Source organism: Xyrauchen texanus, chromosome 42 (assembly GCF_025860055.1).
Source record: "Xyrauchen texanus isolate HMW12.3.18 chromosome 42, RBS_HiC_50CHRs, whole genome shotgun sequence".
In the NCBI taxonomy this organism is placed as follows: domain Eukaryota; kingdom Metazoa; phylum Chordata; class Actinopteri; order Cypriniformes; family Catostomidae; genus Xyrauchen; species Xyrauchen texanus.
The window spans coordinates 5,070,465-5,083,604 of NC_068317.1; the positions used below are offsets into that span (position 1 = coordinate 5,070,465).

At 44.2% G+C, this 13,140-nt stretch overlaps 1 protein-coding gene across 1 annotated transcript in view; it reads left to right on the forward strand.

The window, feature by feature from the left end:
• The window catches only part of LOC127635097 (caveolae-associated protein 1-like), a 37,668-nt gene extending 25,596 nt beyond the window's left edge, over positions 1 to 12,072 (forward strand). The window contains exon 2 of the mRNA XM_052114885.1: positions 10,399 to 12,072. Within this exon, the coding sequence (XP_051970845.1) occupies positions 10,399 to 11,259 (861 nt within the window). The 3' untranslated portion in view covers positions 11,260 to 12,072. The remainder of the gene's footprint in view (positions 1 to 10,398) is intronic.
• The last annotated feature ends 1,068 nt before the right edge of the window (positions 12,073 to 13,140 follow it).

Here is a 13,140-nt window from a genome sequence, read left to right on the forward strand (position 1 = left end):
TCGGAGACGTGTTTACCAAGCCTCACATGCTGCTTCCTGTCAGACAGGAAGTCAGTGATCCACCTGCAGGTGAAGTCAGGCACACTTAGCTGGGAGAGCTTCTCCTGGAGCAGAGCTGGGATGATGGTGTTAAAGGCAGAGCTGAAATCCACAAACAGGATCCTGGTGTAGGTTCCTGTGGAGTCCAGGTGCTGGAGGATGTAGTCGAGGGCCAAGTTGACTGCATCGTCTACAGACCTGTTGGCTCTGTTTGCAAACTGCAGGGGGTCCAGGACGGGGTCGGTGATCTCTTTGAGGTGAGAAAGCACAAGGCGCTCAAAGGACTTCATCACCACAGAGGTCAGGGTGACGGGTCTGAAGTCGTTAAGTCCTGTGGTCCTTGACTTCTTGGGAACAGGGATGATAGTGAAGACTTGAAGCAGGCTGGCATGTGACATGTCTCCAGTGAGGTGTTGAAAATGTCTGTGAACACTGGAGACAGCTGATCAGCGCAGTGCTTCAAGCTGGATGGGGAGACAGCATCCGGTCCAGCAGCTTTCCGGGGGTTCTGTCTCCTGAAGAGTTTGTTGACGTCCCTCTCATGGATGGAAAGAGTCGTCACAGTGGTGGGTGGGGGGGTGGTGGGGGGTACGTTTAAGGTGGGCATTGGTGGGGGTGCCCAGGACCCTGCTGAGGTGGGGGAGGTGGAGGTGATGCACTGTGGCTGGAGCTGTTGGGAGGTGTCGTGGGGGATGGTTTCAGGACTGCCCCTTTGTTTTTCAAAGCGGCAGTAGAACTCGTTCAGGTTGTTGGCTAGGCGTCGGTCGTTGATGGCCTGGGGGCTTTAGGCTTGTAGTTGGTGATTTGCCTAAGCCCTTTCCAGACAGATGCAGAGTCGTTGGCTGAGAGCAGGTGTTGGAGCTTCTCAGAGTACCGTCGTTTAGCCTCTTTCACCGCCTTGCTAAACTTTTACTTCGCCTCTTTAAATCTGTCTTTGTCCCTACTCCTGAAGGCCTCTTCCTTATCAAACCTTAACCTTCTGAGTTTGGCTGTAAACCAGGGTTTGTCATTGTTGTAACTCACCCTGGTGCGTGATGGAATACAGCAGTCCTCGCAGAAGCTGATATATGACGCCACAGCCTCTGTGTACTCATCTAGACGGTTTGTAGCAGTCCTGAACACATCCCAGTCAGTGGTGTCAAAACATGTCTGGAGATCCTCCACAGCCTCACTGGTCAGAGTTTCCCAGTGCAGCATGGGGGACGGCATGATAAGCATTCCTGACTTATGGTGGGAAAACAAGTAAATAACCTTGTTCCATTTTCATTGTTTTTTATATGTGTGTATTTATATGTGTTGACTCAATTCAACCAAGTTACTTTGAAAAAGATTATAAAAAAATATCAATATTTCCTGTATGGTAATATAGCTTAATGTTGGCTTAATTTGCAACCATGTTACATGCAACCCTATTACCTTTTTTGCCATTTTTTATTGTAATTATTTCCTAATGTTATACATTTTATCTATTTAATGTTTATTGCTGGAAAATTACAAAATCACATAAATTAGGGTTTAACATTTTATTTAGACACAAAAGTCCTTAAATTTTGGGATTGCGATTGCAAACCTCAAATAGAATAGAATAGAATAGAACAGGATAGAATAGAACTGAATAGATAGAATGGAATAGAACACACTAGAATAGAATAAAAAACAACATTTTCTGAAGTTTAAGCACCTCATTTCATTGACCATTTGTTGAAAAAGAAAAGGAAATACCTTATTTATTGATTGATTTAGAATTTTAGGCCGAGATTTGTGCCCTATTCATGGAAAGGCCATTAAACTAAACCGCACCCCATGTGACAGACACAGTGAACAGAGCTCTTGTTGTATCACTTCATGTTTATATACACTGTGACAAACTCAAGGACATAAACTGTCCTGGAGACATGCACAAAAAACTTTTATGTCCATGTACTCAGAAATTATGCCAATCTCTCTTGCCCTCGTGCCTCTCTGTTTCTGTGCTTGGAAAAGTAAAACTGTGTTTGATGTGTGATTTGGTCTCTAAACTACTCATATGCACATATGTTTGTGTGTGTGTGTGTGTGTGTGTACACGCACCCTGTCTTTGAGAGAAAAATAAAGCAGGGAAAGAAAGAAGTAAAGAAAGACAGAGAACGTCTCGGGTTACGACTATAACCCTTGTTCCCTGAGAAGGGAACGAGACACTGCGTCGTTGAAAACGACTCTTTGGGGAACGCACCTTAGCGTGCGCCTCTGAAGTATGAATGAAACTATTCCAATCTTGATTGGTGTTGCGTCATGACGTAACATGTGACGGCATAACCGGATGCATAAAAGTGACGCCGGCACACACACACATTAGCCTAGCGATGAAGCAAGCCGCTCTCAGGCCTTGAGGGGCGTGGCAGGACGACGCAGTGTCTCGTTCCCTTCTCAGGGACCAAGGGTTATAGTCATAACCCGAGACGTTCCCTTCCGAGGGAACTCGCACTGCGTCGTTGAAAACGACTCTTTGGGGAACGAATGCCCACTAGGCCACGCACCAAAAAAAGGCCTGCCCTAGGGTGAAACTGAACTCAGGCACTCAGCTAGGACGAGAGCACACATGCGCCAGGCGTACTAGGGAGGTGCAGACTATAAAACCTGATGAAAGTGTGCGGGGTAGCCCAACCGGCTGCCTCACAGATCTCCTGGAGGGGTACTCCCGATAAGAGAGCCCTAGAGGACGCCATGCCTCTAGTTGAATGAGCCCTTACGGCCAAAGGTGAAGGCAAATTAGCACCTTGTAGGCCGAGATAATAGCCTGAACAATCCAATTACTAATGGTTTGTTTCAAGGCAGGAGCCCCTTCCTAGGTGACCCAAAACACACTAACAGTTGGTCCGACCTCCTCCAGGAAGAGGACCTCTCGAGGTAAGCAGCTCAAAGCTCTGACAGGGCAGAGCAAATGGAGCCTCTTTTCTTCTGCCGACACATGAGGTGGAGGATGAAATGCCTGCAGGACCGTAGACCGTGGCGTGTTAGACGGCACCTTAGGCACATAGCCAGGTCTCGGGTGCAAAATGGCTTTAACTCCGCCAGGGGCAAACTCCAAGCAAGCTGGTGTCACTGCCAGGGCTTGAAGATCACCCACCCTCTTTAGAGAGGTAATAGCTAAGAGAAAAGCCATCTTGAACGTCAGGTCCTTGGGCGAAGCCGACTGAAGGGGTTCGAAGGGGGCCAGGGATAACCCTTCGAGAACCACCGCCAGGTCCCAGGCAGGAACCCTGGACCTGGTTGAGGGTCTCATCCTCCATGTACCACGGAGAAAACGAATGACCAGCTGGTGCCTCCCCAGAGGCCCATCACTCAGTGGTGCATGGAACGCCGAAATGGCAGCCACGTACACCTTAAGTGTGGAAGGGGAGAGACCCACAGAGAAGCGATCTTGAAGAAACTCCAGAACTGAAGCCACCGGGCAGTTAACTGGATCTAATTCATGTTCTCTACACCAAGTGGAGAACACATTCCACTTGAGGCCATATAATCTCCTAGTAGACGGAGCCCTAGAGCTAAGTATGGTTTCAACCACCCCGCTGATAGACCAGCATTTAGGTACTGAACCCCTCAGGGGCCAGACCCACAGTTTCCACAGCTCTGGGCGAGGGTGGAAGACTGTGCCCCCTGCCTGAGACAACAGATCCCTCCTCAGAGGAATCTGCCATGGCGGAGCTATCAGGAGTGAAATTATGTCTGAGAACCATACTCGGGCCGGCCACATCGGGGCAACCAGAAGAAGACTGATGCCCTCTTGGCGGACCCTTTCCAGGACTCCGGGAGCAGAGCGATCGGGGAAATGCGTACAGGCGAAGCCTCGGCCAAGCCTGTACCATGGCGTCCAACCCCAGTGGGGCTGGATGTGAGAGGGAGAACCAAAGTGGACAGTGGGACGCTCTCGAGACGCGAATAGATCCACTTCCGATGGTCCAAATTTGTCCCACATCAACTTCACCACCTCTGGATGAAGTCTCCATTCCCGGGCCTCAGCCCCTGCCTCGACAGGATGTCTGCTCCCTGATACTGAACCCCGGAATATATATTGCTCTGATAGACAGTATTTTCCCTTGGGACCAAAGAATTATCTGATGCGCCAGTCTGCACAGAGGGCGCGATCTGAGTCCTCCTTGTCGGTTCAGATAAGCTACCACTGATGTATTGTCCGAACGTACTAGGACATGGTAACCTTTGATGTCTGGAAGGAAGCTCCTCAGAGCCCTGAACACAGCCAACATCTCTAGACAGTTTATGTGCCAAGAATGATGATGGTCCTGCCACAGACCCCTGGCAAAGCGGCCGTCCATGACCAGCGCCCCAGCCAGTGAGGGAGGCGTCTGTCGAAAGCGGTTTTCGGCGACATGATGCTCCCAACACTGGCCCTTGGGACAGGAACCAAGGTTTCTTCCATATTAGCAGAGAACGAAGGCACCTGCGCGTTACTCTGATTATACGAAATGGATTCCCCTTGGGGGAAAACCCCTTGGTTTTCAGCCACCACTGGAGGGGCGTCATGTGTAGAAGGCCCAAAGGTACAATGTTGGATGCCGCTGCCATGAGGCCCAGCAGTCTTTGAAATTGCTTTACAGTGATGGCCTGGCCTAGCTTTAACCCGGCCACCATCGCCATAAGGGACTCGATACGTGCAGGAGACATGCGTGCCTGCATCGTAACCGAGTTCCACACAACGCCCAGAAACGTTGTGCACTGGGATGGTTGTAACACAATCTTTTTTGTGTTGAGTCTCAACCCCAAACTTCGAATGTGGCCAAGAACGACATCTCGATGCCGAACCGCCATTTCTCGAGACTGGGCCAGAATGAGCCAGTCGTCGATATAATTCAGTATACGGATGCCCTGAAGTCTCAGTGGAGCAAGAGCTGCATCCATACATTTGGTGAATGTGCGGGGAGATAGTGCTAGGCCGAACGGAAGAACCCGATATTGTAAGCTTCGCCCCCGAAAGCGAACCTCAGGAACCTCCTGTGACATGGAAGGATGGATACATGAAAATAGGCGTCTTTTAGATCTATCGTGACAAACCAGTCCTCGGATCTGATCTGACTCACGATGACAGGAATAGTAAGCATTTTGAACCTGAACCTCCTCAGAGACCAGTTCATAACTCTGAGATCTAAAATCGGCCTCAACCCCCCCATCCTCTTTTGGAACTATAAAGTACCGGCTGTAAAAACCGGACTCCCTGTCTGAATGAGGAACACGTTCTATGGCCTCCTTCAGCAGCAGAGATTGCACTTCTTGTTCCATCACCTGAGCCTGCCCGGATCCACTGTAGTCTGCACCACCCCAGAGAATTTGGGGGGGCGGTGCCCGAACTGCAGTCTGTACCCTGATTTTATTATATGCAGGACCCATGCAGATATGTTGGGAAGATGATTCCATGCCTCTACAAAATCTACTAAGGGAACCAGCCTCTCGAGGCTGGTCTCGGGTGTTTTTCGCGCACAGTTCTCGACCTCCTGAAGCGGGATACCGGCAGGATTTGGTCGATACAGTTCTTGTGACCACAATTGATGTGTGTTTTTTATCTTTTGACGCGGACGGCACGGTGTGCGTTCGCTGGAAATTGGTGTGGCCCGAAGCGTCAGAGACGTGCGTGTCCCTACCCGTAATAAATCGTGCGTGTCCCTACCCGTAATAAAACGAGGGCAGGGGTGCACGCACTTCTTGAACTGTTCGGTGGCCATAATTCTTTTAAATAGGACAAACAACACCAAATAAGACAAACAATATACATAGAGCTCTTGCTGAAGAGCGAAAGCTAATGTGTGTGTGTGCCGGCGTCACTTTTATGCATCCGGTTATGCCATCACATGTTATGTCATGACGCAACACCAATCAAGATTGGAATAGTTTCATTCATACTTCAGAGGCGCACGCTAAGGAGCGTTCCCCAAAGAGTCGTTTTCAACCACGCAGTGCGAGTTCCCTCGGAAGGGAACCCTGTTAATGTTATCCACACATGAAGTCGATGTTGGTTAAATGTAATGTATAACGTTGAACTAAATGTAGTTTCCCCCAAAACCACAATGAAGCCATGCCACATACATCATACATTTAACCCAAGACCAAATTTCATAAAATTAAATACTAAGTGATTTTTGTTTAACGGTTTGAGGGGATCTAGTCTTGGATTGTGGCATCTAGACTTTCAAAAGGGAACACGTTCAAAGGAAATTGTTTTTGGGAATGTGAAATGTATCTCCACCGCTCTTTTCACTCACACTCATTACACACATTTACTCACATTTTCCATCATATCTTATGATGGAGTCTGTGTTTGTACCTTCCTCTCTGCTCGGCAGAACAATGCAACATAAACTTGAGAGAGGCACTCTGGGATGCCGGCCCACCAAAGTGACTGCCTGACTTCCTCAAGCATGTTTTCCATCTTAAAGTTCTTCCATTACAGCTGCTTTTAAAGAATGTTGTTTACACAAGGCCAACGACCTTCTGACATTTGGGCCATTAGTGCATAGATCAAACCAAAAGAGATGCCTTTTGAATATTCTGAACTTTGCCTGTCTGAGATCATGTTTGAACCCTTTGAAAAATGGCAGTTGGCAGATAAGGAGTAAGCGCCCCTTCTGGTGAAAAACAAAAACAGCTTAAACCAGCCCAAGGCGGTTTGATGATCATCTTAAACAGACCAGTTAACCACCTTAGTTTAAGCTGGTTTAAGCTGTTTTTTTATTTAATATTTCAGTAGGGGTGCTTCTATCTCTTATCTGCCAACCCATTTTTTCACTGGGTTCAAATATGATGAGACATAATTAGACACAGAATTATAAGATGGTAATTTAAAGAGTTCCCAACATGCACATCATTACAGATTGATGAATTACTCTGTAAGAAATGGTGATGCACGAAATATCCCAGGGTTGATATTCTTTGGACAAAGCTTTCCATGGTCTTCACCACCTGGTGTACTCTAATACTCTTTATTGTGACAAAAACGAATCCCTTGTGCTGTGAAATGTATCACAGTGTGTTGGAGTACAAACATGTAATGAATTAAGACGTGTTCAGTGTGATGTGTCTGTTTTTGGTGTGAATTGCATCTAAATGAAAACACCCCACAGCAGCAAAGACCCTTTATGCATACTGACTTTTTGATTGCTTGTTTGTTGTCCGCAAATGTAGATTATTTGTTCCTGCTTGCTGCAGAGTGAAGACGAAAGGATGAACCAAACAACAAAGACATCCTTATGTTTGTTTGTTGATTTGGGAATGTTGGCAGAGACTTTAACATGGCAAACCAGGATGACTCACTGAATCACACTGATGGAAAAAATGTCTCATAAACAAGCCTGAGCATTGTGCTGTGCAGTAGGAACACAGCACGCTCGGGGACGAGGGGCTTCACTGGATGGAATGCTGGGAATTAAAGTCGGGCAGGAGGGTGGGTGGGAGTCAGGTCGGAAGGGAGTGGAAGGGCGATGAAAGAATAGTAGAAAGGACAACAAAAGAAAGAAAATAAAAACATCAGAACAGTTCTGGCTGAAGGTCATGCATGTTCTAATCGTTGCATGTGTGTTCTCCATGTGTCAACCTAAATTGCAATTTTTTTTGTATATGCATATATATTATATAGGAAATGTCGATTTCAAAATGTATGTCATTCAAAATATGTGTATTTGCTTAGAGAGCAAGTAGAAGTTGGATACCCAGAGGTGGGAAAAAGTAAAAAAAAATAAAAATAAAATACAGTTACTGGATATTTGTTGCTGTGTTTAGAAAAATGCCTAAAGTAACACAGTTAAAGTTTAAAAGTACAGTATAAGCTATTCACTGAAGGACACTAATGGCATCTGTAGTTGAATGACACTACCTACCCCACAAGTGCAAAATAAAGGGTTTGCTGTGACCCTATAAACATAATAAAATCACATGAGTGACTGTATGTCTAATTGTGAGTTGAGTGTGTAGTTGTGTATTTGTCTATGCGTGAAAGGTCACTATCATCACTTGCACAGATGCTGAACAATAGGTCCATTAAATGGGATAAATAAAGGCAGGACATTGATTGTTTTTGGCTGCCCCTGCTGCTTTAAGGATCTGTTACATGGTTTTAGACTTGTTAATTTCTTTCTGCCCTAAAGGGAGTCATGCAAAAGGGGAAAAGGCGATTTTTTAAAAAAAATTTTGTTAGAAAGACTGGTGGTTCTTGCATATGCAGAACTTACCAGCTTGATGCAAAGGTGTTCTGGGTGGCATCCAGGTAATTACTATCCGGTTGATAGGGTATTGTGGGTGGTTTTTAGCACATTTGCTATGCTAGTGCTATAAAGTTTTCTGGGCTTTTAACTAGGGGTGTGCTGATCGATTGGCCACTGATCTAAATCTGCTGACCCTTGTCTCAATTCTGTGATCGGCCGATCATGCTTGAATCATTGGTCGATCTTTTTTCAATTGCATCATACAGTACACTGCTACCACAATGAATGAGCACTCTGTCCTTAAAGTTGTTGCCAATTCTAAGCATTCACACATTTTTACTTTCAGACAAATTGTAATTAACAGAAATATGCCACTTTGTTTAAAAAATTTGCATGAACTACATTTGTATGAATTGTAAAGTGCTATAGCTATAACAATGCCAACAGTAAAATGTTACATGGCCAGCTTTGGGCTCAAGTACTTGTCCCTTTATGTTGTATATTGGAGATGTAAGGGGGGAAAGGGGATAAGGTAAAGGAGGAACAGGGAAGCCACCCAACTGGCCCAAGGATGGTATCCAATTATTTATATTGTCTAGCCGGTTCTCGCCTCCTCCTTTCCATTGACTTCTTTACAGTGGTGCCGAAACCCGGAAAGGAGGCGAGAACCGGCTTGACAATATAAATAATAGTTTTAATGATAAACTTAAAAGACAAACACACACATGACGGACATGTCCGTAAACTATCTCTCTCTCCTGCACAATCCTCCGCAGTGGGCCTTTATCCCTCTCGGAGGCTTGATTAGCCTGATAAGGGACCGGGTGTGTATAATCACGACCCGGCCCCGCCCTCCGCCCTGCCACATATTTTATTTTGTTCCCTTTAGATAGTAAACACTTAATTAGATTAACATTTCTACCCTGAGGTCATGACCACTACATTTCTAAAGATAGACCAACATACCCAAGTTAAAATATGATCATGTCATAGTTTCCCATGTATACTTAGCTAGAAAATATTACAATAACCAGAGGTTTAGACTTCAGCCTATTTAGGCTTGGTCGACACTTCGTGTTATCCTAAATGGAAATTCCATATCGAATTATATATTCCTGTACACACTAAGCACACTTGAAATAATGGCATTTAGTTAGTCGGAGCTCTAAAGTCTCAGTCAGTGTGCCCCATGCTCCACTCAGGACCGAGCTTTAGTCCTCTACTAACCTCGTCGAGGATTTGCGGAAACATGGACTTAACATAATCTTCTAAAGACAATAGTTTCAGAGTAAATCAGAAAAAAAATCTAATGTAACAATTTATTTTCCAGGTTAAATAATACATTCATCAATCCAATTAGACAATAATAAGTAAAATGTAGAAATTTTATGAAAACATAAAAAATTTAAATTGCAATTACCTGATATAAACTACACACAGTAAACTGTGTGAGATCGTCTGACTACAGAGAACCATGTACAATGTGTCACCTTTCCTTCAATAACCAAACCATGAACAAAGGGAATTTTGGGAGTGGTTAGGTTTGGAAGTCCTGCAAACATACCTCATTAACATACAGGCAGGGATGGGGACAGACTCCAGAATTATACAGCATTTGGCAACGACTTTATCAACATGGGAAAGGGACCAATATACCAGTCGCACTGAGACATTTTAAATGATACCAAACATGCCAAGTCACATTATTTGTATAAATCAGACATGATATTTTGTTGCATGTAGATCTTAGGTGAGTTTGAAGTGATTCTGAGCTGAAGGGGAAGGAGGAGTAGAGGGGGGCAGATGTTTGTGAGTTTTAGGAGAATAGACCTAAATTGGCCTGAGGTGAGATAGAGGTCAGAGGTCTGATGTGAGATTTGTGTTTTATTCCCCTTGCTCAGTAGGATGTGTTGACTCAGGAGAAAATGTTCTTCTGTGTGAGCGTTTTTTATGACTTGGTTCTTTGCCTTTTACGACATCTTGATGTCAGCCTTACAGAGAGATAATTCAGATATTTCGCAAATATCCACTTTTAGATAGCCTCTCAATTGTGACACTATATTTCTAAACCTTGACAGTGAAATAAAGCAAATTTATGTTACTTTGAGGAATGTGCATGTGCCCATGCCTTCATCACTTTGACTCACGTGTTTATTTTGCTATCTCTCCGCAGGATGAGGTGAAAGTACATTCCAAATTGAATGTAGCCAAGTCTATGAAGTTATCAGAACCTGTAGAGGGAGAAGGGGAACTAGAACTCAAAGCGGCTGTGGAAGGAGGAGGAGAGGACAGTGAGAAAGTACATCTGGATCTGTCTTCTGATGAAGAGGTCGAAATCGCGGAGACCATCGAGGAAACGCGCACTGAGCGTATAAAACGCAGCAGTCTGCAACGCTACCAGAATATCAAAACTGTTTTTTCCAAGGAAAAGATGGAGAAAACCAAGCAAAAGACAAAGGATAACTTAGAGAAGACCAAACAGAAGACCAAAGACAACTTGGAAAAAACTCGCGTGAAGACCAAAGAAAACTTGGAGAAAACCAAACAGAAGACCAAGGAGAACCTGGAGAAGACCAAACAGAAGACCCGAGAAAATCTGGAGAAAACCCGTCACAACATAGAAAAAAAGATGGGAAAACTAAGCACTCGCATGTCTGTGAACCCTGAGCGCAAGGAGAAGCTCAAGTCCTCACAGAAGAATGTTATAAAGTCCTTCACACCTGACCACATCATTTACGCCCGCTCCAAAACGGCCGTCTACAAGGTGCCACCATTCACCTTCCACGTGAAGAAGATCCGTGAGGGGGAAGTGGAGATCCAGGGAACTGAGATGGTGGAGGTAGTTGGGGATGTGGAGGAGGAAGAAAATGCAGTGATGGAGGGAGAAGATGAGGAGATGGAAGGTGGCGAGATGGTGGAGGAGGATGAGGATGAGGAGACAGAGGAAAGCCCTGAGATGCAGGCACTGCTGGAGATGGGAGAAGACTCAGAGCTGGTGTTGGTGGAAAAAGATCACGATAGAGACAGCGACTAGAGGAAAAACATTGTCCGTGTGTATGTATGTGTGTGTATATGGGTGCCTACACACTAGATAAAGCTCTGACGAAGCATTTGACAAATAGGAAAATGTTAGATGCATTTGTATGTTAAAGTTCTAAATCAAGGAATGCTGCAAATTTCTGGCAGGGTCTCTGGGGGATTAGGTAGTACCGCTGGGGGAGGGGTCAGCTATCATCTACCCCCCACCCAGTTGGTCAGATGAGATCAAAGGAGAGTCCCATCCGACGACCCGACATAACCAAGTTGTCCACCCAAAAGATGCCCCAGTTGCCCACTCAGAAAATGCCCCATGAAACATCACATCCTAGTACCACCCCTGGATGAATTGGATTTTCCAAAAGTGGACATTTTTCCACTTGGAAATTGGTCAGCAGATGCTCACGTTGTTCTCAACTTTTGGTTGTATGACTGTGTAACTTTCACTAATCCTTGCATTTTACCTCTATCCCCATTAAAATCAAGGATTCGCGATGTTCTTTGACATCCCACAAACTCTAGTGTGTAGGTGCCCTAAGTGTGTGTGCTGTATACTGCTGGTCCAGATGTTGGATGTTGCAGGAAAAAGTATATGTGTCCATTTGTGAGTATGTGCATCAGTATGTGTGTGTTTGCATCTTTTCTGGGAGCAAAATTAAAAAAAAATGTAAGGTGACTCTATTCAGTTAATGTGTGTTCTAGTACAAGTAAATTAGTACCTCATGTTAAAGGTGCACTCAGTAGTTTCTTTCCTCATTAAAAAAGCTTTACACTTAAAGAATTTAATTATAATTTGTAAAAAAAAATTTAATCATGCTCACATGAGATGAAGTCAAATCAGTTGCATCATTTTGAGCTTTATTAGGGGATACAAACCCAAATAGTGTTTTAAAAACTTTTATTAAATGATCATACATTCAGGGTGCTAGAACCCTATTGATTTTGTACTGATTTTAATACACGCTTTTTTTACTTTTTCACTAATAACCTTGCAACTGTTTGGGCTACAATATATTATACATTTTTGAGTGCCATTTTGAGTTTTCTGAAGAAATTTCTTTTTCGAACTCCGTCTAGACCATTCTAGGGACCCTCTTGTCAAAAATGTATCAAATTAATTTTGATTCATCAAATCGTTCAAAATATAAAGTATGTTCGATTTGAACTGCATCTCGATTTGCTGGTTGCAGACGGGGAGGAGTTGAAAAGAGAGCAGCCAAGCAAGACACTTGTGCTTCCCGTCATCTGCTGAACCCACACCAGTCACGGAAGATCACGCAATGTTTACAGATGGAATGTGATTCAGATAGACAGATGCTTGAATTTTACACAAAATAATCAGAAACATTATTTATTTGAAAGGTTTATGTGCTTCTTAATACAGTGCCTGTTGGGTGTGCAAGAAGAAAGTCCAATAATACCAATAAAGGAGTCAGTTTTTGTAATCATTTTGAATGTTTTTAATGAATAATCATAATATTACTTGACAAACATAATATAACACGATATAAGCATGATGTACTGTTATAAAAACATGGAGTTGTGAGAGTTTTTGTCAGAATAAACATCACGGTAATGAAATACTACCCCACAACTCTTATTTTTGCCATAGGCCTTGTTCACACTAATACGTTTTCGTTTGAAAACGCATCTTTTTCTCTCCGTTTTGGCCTTCCGTCCACACTGAGATGGCGTTTTCCTCCGCGAAAACTGAGCTTTTTGAAAACGCACTACAAAGTGGATAAACATTTTTTGTAGTGTAGACTGTGAAAGCGTATATATCTGAAAATGATGATGTATTTGTAGTCATGTGATCTAGCCAACCATAACAATCAAGATGCCAGCCTGTGTTATAGCGGTACTGTTGTACTTGACGAGC